At 39.0% G+C, this 8272-nt stretch overlaps 1 protein-coding gene across 2 annotated transcripts; it reads left to right on the plus strand.

Moving 5' to 3' along the window:
* Positions 1-1631: 1631 nt before the first annotated feature.
* On the plus strand, positions 1632-7852 carry tph1a (tryptophan hydroxylase 1 (tryptophan 5-monooxygenase) a). Of its 2 annotated transcripts, XM_044356935.1 has the most exons (11): positions 1632-1806; positions 4293-4427; positions 4667-4850; positions 4941-5041; positions 5138-5205; positions 5294-5490; positions 5627-5762; positions 5856-5982; positions 6102-6197; positions 6596-6729; positions 6911-7852. In XM_044356935.1, exons 1-11 carry the CDS (start codon positions 1717-1719, stop codon positions 7083-7085), a joined length of 1443 nt encoding a protein of 480 aa, XP_044212870.1. In that variant the 5' UTR covers positions 1632-1716; the 3' UTR covers positions 7086-7852. The 2 variants fall into 2 exon arrangements, with proteins under 2 accessions (XP_044212870.1, XP_044212871.1); XM_044356936.1 differs by lacking the exon at positions 4293-4427.
* Positions 7853-8272: the final 420 nt, after the last annotated feature.

An 8272-nucleotide genomic window follows, 5' to 3' on the forward strand; every position in this document is an offset into this window, starting at 1 on the left:
TACACAATATTTACTTTACAATTACATAACAAAAAGAAAAGCAGCAAATTTTCACATCTGAGAAGCTGAAACAAAAGAATGTTTCAGCATTTTTGTTTGAGCTTAAATGATTAATCTATTATGAAAATGGTTGCCAATAAATTTTCTGCCAATTTATCGATGAATCAACTCATCGCTTACACTATAATTATTATTAGTGATAATATATCATTTCTTTGTTGTGATTATTATTGCTAAATGTGACCAGAAGTGCTACTAACTCTACGCAGGGGTAGCAGTGGGATGTACACTGTTTCAGCTGACATTATTTGTTGCGTTTTGTAGCACAAGCAATGTATGTTTACACATTCAAGCAGAAATGCTTGTCTTCTGTAGATGGAGGTGATAAGGAGCTTAGGCTAACAGCCAGGTAAACATGTTCACTCATGCTTTGTTGACCTAAAGGGGGATTTTTGTTGCTGCAAAATTTATGAGCAATGCATACTGGTGCATGTAGGCACTGTTGGAGAGGCTCTTTGTGCTTTAATATTTAATATGAATCATGTGTTTTAATGACCACTAGAACAAACTGGATGTCCACATAATTACTGGTGAATTGTGTATTTAAATTGCTCTCTATTAATGGCAAATAAAAGCTTGACCTTGCTCTGTCAAACATAACATCTGAGAGCTGATCTGGATTCAGCTCCTGAGAGGAGGAAGTCCCCCTCGCTGCCTCCTTGGTTGTGTAAAGCATCCCTGTCACGAGTGACACAGGCCAGGACCACCTGAGACAAACAGCATGTGCATCAGACACATGCATCACCACATTAGAGCTGTGTGGAGATAAAAGTAATGGCCAACAGAGAAAGACCTCTCACCTCTCACCTGCCCTATCTGTGAGGTGACTACAGCTTATAACAGCGGTGTTATCTGTTTAAAGTGATGAGGTCTCTTACTGTCAGTGCTCCCTCGTCTTGATTCTGCTTGCAAAGGCAGCTGAGGCCTTTTCCACTGACTGTCTTGATCTTATTAAAAGGCTTGCGGTGTTAAAGACAGGAAAATATGCAGATTATTTATGTGCACGAGAACCCAGAGGTGCTTACAGTGCAGAGGAATGGATTTTGAAAGGGGGGCATGTTTGGATCACTGTACAATGAAGGCAGGTGGGCCACGCTTGAATCCTCTTAAACCTTGACCTCTTCTTAGCCTTTAAGGTGTCAACAAACAAGAAGAATTAACTGCTTGTGCTTCAGTCTGCATCCAAGCTTCATTGTGTTTGATCTCAGTGTGATGGCACATTTCCCTTGTTTGGTTTTAATTATTAAATAGCATCAAAAGACTCTTCATAACCAAATATGTAAACAATTCCTTCTATACATTTTCTCTGACATGCATTTAGGATTTTCAACCATACTGAAATATCTATGAAACAAACTGTTTAATTCATTCTCTCACCAAAATCAGAATTTGTGATTGATCTCATTGACGCTATTTCGGGTCTTTAGGTGAAATAAAAGATTTCCCCATAATGACGTGGGCGATGCTGCTCTTTTTCCATTTGCTGCTGTGAGTGAGATTATTGCTCCCTTGTGCCCCCTCCTCTTTCTCTGCGCGGTTAAATAGCAAAGCGCGCCGCTTCTCGGGGTAGACTGCCCACTTTACATAGCGGAGGTTATTTAGATAAACCACCTGCAAGAGCTGTATAAATACTGCAGAAAACAGCAGCACTTTAACATGTACTCAAACAAACTCGAAGGACCACGTAGAGGACGATCTTTTGACTCGATGAACATTGGCTATGAAGAAAAACTGCTGAACAATGAGGTAAGAAATCCGTCGATGAAAAGAAAAGAAAAGAAGTCGCTTTTATGACTTTGCAGCAGATGTCAGTCGCAGCACTGGAGAAGTGCTCTGTGATGAGAACTTCAGTGTGGCTGCAGACGGTGAAGAGCTTTTCTTGCGTCTGATATTTTACAGCTACTTTTTTAAACAGTGACTGAGAGATTGGTCTGGGTCATCTTCATGAATAAGCCTGCACTTTGTCGTCAGCGCAGATTAATTTAAGCCGTTTTGTTGTAGTATAATTTACGTCAAAGGTTTAAGAGGGTTAAAAGGGGGATACCTCAGAAATTCATGTCATAAAAGACTCATTATTGCTCAATCTGCACGGTGAACACCCTTCACTGATTTCCATGTAAAAGACAGAAAAGATGAAAGATAAACCGATCAACCTGCAGTGTCTGTGATGTCTCCATTAGAGACACCAGTAGGAGACAGAAATATATGTAGGAATTTAGATAAATGCATTGCATTATAGCTACCAATTCATATATTAGATATGTGTTGAAGCCTTTTGAGCATCAGATGTAGTGACTTTCTATACTTCGAGGTTGCAAAACGTTCAGCAAAAAGCGGACAAACAACAAAGAGAGTCCTAAATCATCGTGTAATTGTCTAAATCGACGACAAAATGTTGTCTAAGATTAATGTTCTGTAGTTTCAGCAGGGAAATAAGTTTTCAAAGGCAATCCGATTGTGTCAGTGACCTTCACTTGAATTTTTACTTTTTTTCTGATACACAAACAGTAATGCTTCACAAATTTTAGGCGCACATTAAGTAGTAGGCTATTTGTGAACAAACGTAAACTTACATGATTCTATCATCATATCAGGGAGAAAAAAGAAAACGTAGCTCAAATTGGGTTAATTATAGACAGGCGCCATAAGTGACATAGTCTACCGATTTGGAAATGTAACAACCCTTTGACTTGTTTATGAACATGTCAAAAATAATGTTAAAGCTCCTATGCTATATTATTGAACCTGACATCCATAAAGAAAGAAACTACCTGATGAGGGTCTGCGTAAAATCATCCCAACCTGCGTGCTGCAGTGATTAAACGCTGCATTAATGTCTGGTAAGATCTCAGCATGCAAGGAGCTAATAATAGGCTTCCCCGCTGTCTAAATGAGATTGCTATAAGGCGATTCTTTGAGACAGAGACAAGTTCATCTTCGTTAAACCGAGACGCAAAGAGTTGACCCCGGGGAGCGACCTGATCCAGTCCCCATGCACTAATGCTTTCAGGGATACTATCGACAAGGATTCACCGAAAACTGGTCTGCCGCGGCGTCTACACAATGCTCGAAGGGCGAAATACGGTAGGCAGCAATTACACTGAATTTAACTGATTCTTGCGACCGGCCCGTTCCTCTACTCCCCTTTCAACAAACCATTTTACCGTGGACAGTGTGTAGAAATCGTATTTCGAAAGAAAATCTTAATGCAACATAAAATACATAGTATAAATCTACAGCGTGCTATAATTTAAGTGCACGAGTAATGCTGCAGTTAATCAAATGATTAATGAGTCTTCCGTGCTGCTGGCAGGTTATAGTCCTACTTGTGAAATCTGATGCAGGATTACACTAATTTTCCCCTCGCGTGTGCAGCGCGCACAGTCACGCGTCAACGTGCTGCGCTGTCCAAGGTGTTGAAACGGACAGCGGGGGTAGTCTCTTGTTAATCTCAGCACAACTATCTCTGCGTGTATCATCTACATGACTGTTTCTTGTATTGTCTGTCTTCATGTCAAGAAACAACTCGAGTTTGTTTTTCCAAGGTGACAGAAATATTTGGCTGCCGACTCTCTGCGTGACTCTTACCGTCACTGCTTACTGTTTGTTGCGAGCGATGCATGTTCAGCAGATATGATGCTCATGGGATTTTTGGATGGCTAGATGCTCTTAAGTGATCTGACGTTGTGCATTCACGTCATTACCTGTCCTGAGATATGGTTCAGTCACAGGGAAATGCGTTGTGTTAGTTTTTTGAAACCAGACACCTCATTTTTAAAAATCTTTTTATAAGTTTTGCATGCAGGCATACCCAAGTAGGCTCAAACCCAAAACAGAAAATAAATCTACCTTCAAATATAAAACAAGGAGCAAATGGCAGCTCCCACATGTACAGAGTTTAAGAGTGTCTGAAAGTATGCAGCACAGAATTTGATCATTTGCCAGGAGGTGTGACTTTCAAGCCACAACTAATTTTGGTGTCACATGTCTAAAATGAGTTTATTTCTCTGTTTGCAATGACTTCTCTATTATTAATATCTAATACTATCAGGAAAGGTGATATCACCATATATTTCTTCAGGTCAAATACAGTATTATAAAATTTGATAAAAGTTGGATATCTTCTCACATCACTATTCAAGGAGACCGACATTGCTTGTTGGATGAGTATATGTTGTATCTGTTTGTTACATAAGAGAAAATAGAAATCTATCAATCATTACTGTTTTCAGATAAACAAATCAACCTTCACAAAAATCGAAGAAAACACTGAGAAGAAGAATTCACTGGAGAAAGGGAGAGCAACAATAATCTTTTCCCTCAAGAATGAAGTGGGAGGACTTGTAAAGGCACTCAAACTCTTCCAAGTATGGACGTTATTTCACTAGTTCCTAGTTCTATTTATTAATGTATCAATTTGGAATCGATTGCAGTGTTAATATTATATAATACCATTTGTATATCTACCAATATCTACCTGTAACTTATTCAGTAAAATCAATTTTGATTTTACACAAGAGTGTAAAATCAGTTCTACTGCAGTTATCATGCAGATGATAAAGATGATGTAGGCAACTTAAATAAGGATTCTCAATGTTTCTTGCAGGAAAACCATGTCAACCTTGTACACATAGAGTCCAGAAAATCCAAAAGACGCAACTCTGAGTTTGAAATATTTGTGGACTGTGACAGCAACCACGAACAACTGAATGAAATCATCCAGCTGCTTCGGAAGCATGTGAACGTGGTGGATATGGAGCCTCCAGATAACTCCTGTCTACATGAGGAAGGTAGGCAAACACTGAGTGCTGATATTGTGCATCAGATCCCCATGACCTGATTTACAATAAACAACTTTTTCTCTCTCTCTCTCTTCTCAGATATGTATAATGTACCTTGGTTCCCAAAGAAAATTTCTGACTTGGACAAGTGTGCTAACCGTGTCCTGATGTATGGCTCTGACTTGGATGCTGACCATCCGGTATGTTGGGCAAAATCAATCTATGAGGGTTGACTTTAAAATGAAACTCCTTGAATTCAAATCATTCTTATATCCTGATATATTTCACTCCATCAGGGTTTCAAGGACAATGTCTACCGGAAAAGGAGAAAGTACTTTGCTGATCTCGCCATGGCCTATAAACAGTAAGTTTTTGTTGTATATTTTAATGCTTATTTTGGAAATCTGGGAGGATTTACTTGAAACTTAGGGGATTTTTCTGTTTTGTTTCAGTGGGGATCCCATTCCTCGTATAGAGTTCACAGAGGAGGAGGTGAAGACGTGGGGTGTTGTGTACAGGGAGCTCAACAAGTTGTACCCCACCCACGCCTGCCGGGAATACTTGAAGAACCTGCCACTGCTGTCCAAATACTGTGAATGTCGGGAGGACAACATTCCTCAACTGGAAGATGTCTCACGCTTCCTCAGAGGTTAGTTATATTTCCTGAATAAAACATGCTTCTTTTGCCCGAAAATTCAAATGGAAATTTAAGTATTCATTATTTTTTTCAGCTTTGTAAACTTAGTCACTTACTCGTGTGCGTTTCAAATTTCTTATCTTCTCAGAACGCACCGGATTTACCATCAGGCCTGTGGCAGGTTATCTGTCCCCTCGTGACTTCCTAGCTGGTTTGGCCTTCCGTGTTTTCCACTGCACTCAGTATGTACGGCACAGCTCCGACCCCTTGTACACCCCAGAGCCGTAAGTAATGCACAATACTATATTTATAAAAGGGATGTTAATTTTCACACAAAGCTTGTTGGTCCTAATACGCTGTTAACTTTCATTATCAAGGGACACATGCCATGAGCTGCTGGGTCATGTCCCTCTGCTCGCAGAGCCCAGCTTCGCCCAGTTTTCTCAAGAGATTGGTCTTGCTTCACTTGGGGCCTCAGACGACTCGGTTCAGAAACTGGCCACCGTGAGTGACACTGCTAAAGGACAATTTAATCAAATCAAATATCAAGATCATTTCATATATATGAAGTAGAATAATTGTCAGCATTTTTAAATTTTAACGTCAACACTCCTGTGTTACAGTGCTACTTCTTCACGGTGGAGTTCGGCCTATGCAAACAAGAAGGGCAGCTGCGAGCATACGGAGCAGGACTGCTGTCCTCCATCAGTGAGCTTAAGGTAAAGACATTTTAACAAACTGTTGAAATCTTAGTGCAGTCTTCCTTCCCATATATTCTAATCATGCATTGTAAAATATATTAATATATACAGAATAAAACAGTGCCTGGTCAGATACACACCATCAATCTAAAACTGGCCAAAACCTATTAAAATAATCATATAAAGCAAATGTTAAATCACTGTATATGTTAAACCATAATTGAACAATTTAATCCGACAAAGTCCCTTTTCATGTTGATTAAATGTATGTTAGTAATGGGATTACATGGTTTCTCTTACTGAACCTATCACTTTTTCACTATAAAGAGCAGATTTAATCAAATGACCTAAATGTGTGCTACTTTTTACATACACTATAATGTGTGAAACATCATCATTATGTTTGTCTCTTACAGCATGCACTCTCTGGCAATGCAAGGATAATGCCTTTTGACCCTAAAGTTACATCCAAACAAGAATGCATCATCACAACATTTCAAGATGTCTACTTTGTGTCAGACAGCTTTGAGGAGGCCAAAGTCAAGATGAGGTGAGCTTGGTTTGCTGAGAACCTTCAAATGTTGGATTCCAGTGATAACAGTCATCTAATATATGATTTTTACAGTGATAACTTAGCCTGGAAAGTTGAAATTTACCTATAATTTGTTGTTTGATATATTATTTAATTTTTTCTACATATTAGTTAAATCATGCTATTATGTTTGTTTCAGGGAGTTTGCCAAGACCATCAAGCGTCCCTTCACAGTCCGATACAACCCCTACACCCAGAGTGTGGATGTGCTAAAAGATACTCCCAGCATCAACAGCGTTGTGGAGGAACTTCGACATGAGCTTGACATCGTGGGAGACGCTCTCAACCGGCTGAACAAGCAGCTGGGTGTCTGACCGCCCGTACTCCAGTTCAAGTTATCCACTAACAGTCCCGTCAACGCTCGCCGTGTTGTCCCCAAACACTGCTGTAGAGATACTGCTTGTGTATCGCCCTTCGTCAGTAACAATGAATGTGCACTGCTTTTGGCAAAAATGCTCTGTTGTCCCCCTGCATGATATATGGCTTTTACAATTTACAGAGGCACATTTGGTGTGTTTAGCCACTGATATCAGTAAATTGCACAAACCCAAAGAGCTGCTTAACCTGAGACACCATTTTTTTTCAATCAGCTTCTGTATTGCAAACAGTTGATACGCTTTCATGGTACTTAAGTACCCTTTTAAAATATCCCCAGCTGTTACAAACACAGAAGTGGTTCCTCCTCCTATTGTTGACTCTGCCGTTGTATATGATCATGTGAATTTTTTTGTAATTTGTTTCATTATTCTTCTTCACATTTAATCTTCCTCACTTCAGTGATATGTATAAAATGTACCCTGTTTGTATTCTTTTGGTGTATGTATCATGTTCCTTTTTGTGTGTTGTTGAGGGAAATTATGAAAGTGAAAATTGGTATTATAAGAATGTTTTCATGATTGATTATGACAGATTTGGCCCATGTACCCCAACATATTTTATCTTATAGTGATAATTTTGAATACCTCCTGTTGAAGTGAATATAATTGTAGTACTCCTAAAATCAAAACATTATTTTTCTACTGTAAAGAAATATATACATTATGAGTAGGCTATGTATCAAACTATTGAAAAAAAAATAAAATGTTCATTGTGTCTTCACAGCGTGTCAAAAGTTACCTGTTGATCATTGTTTGGTGTCTTCATGTTGATTTGGTAATGGATGACTTACTGGAGTTGAATGACGATCCTCCTCGGGACGCTGATAATAATGACAGTGATAACAGTTATGACAATTATGCTCAGGTGGGAGTTAGTGTGATTTAAATTTTAAGAATAATTATAGATCCGAGGGCAAAAGAGCTCATTACCATACCGTCTTATCACCTGAAAGAGAAAATCCATCCTGAAACAGATCTGACAATCAAATGTCTCCCTAGACTGTAAACCAGACTATCGGCACTTAAATTTAAAAGTTGGTTCATGGATACTGAAATAGAATCAGAATGACATTTATTACCAAGTAAGTTTTTTCAATTTGTCTTGGTGTAGAGGTGCATAACAA

The sequence above is a fragment of the Thunnus albacares genome, chromosome 7 (genome assembly GCF_914725855.1).
Source record: "Thunnus albacares chromosome 7, fThuAlb1.1, whole genome shotgun sequence".
In the NCBI taxonomy this organism is placed as follows: domain Eukaryota; kingdom Metazoa; phylum Chordata; class Actinopteri; order Scombriformes; family Scombridae; genus Thunnus; species Thunnus albacares.

Bases quoted from the DNA above. Each gene is read 5' to 3' on its own strand.
- tph1a (XM_044356935.1), top strand. From the start codon at position 1,717: ATGTACTCAAACAAACTCGAAGGACCACGTAGAGGACGATCTTTTGAC. The intron at 5,491-5,626 runs GTTAGTTATATT...TTATCTTCTCAG, and splicing joins TGTCTCACGCTTCCTCAGAG to AACGCACCGGATTTACCATC. The intron at 5,763-5,855 runs GTAAGTAATGCA...TTCATTATCAAG, and splicing joins CCCTTGTACACCCCAGAGCC to GGACACATGCCATGAGCTGC.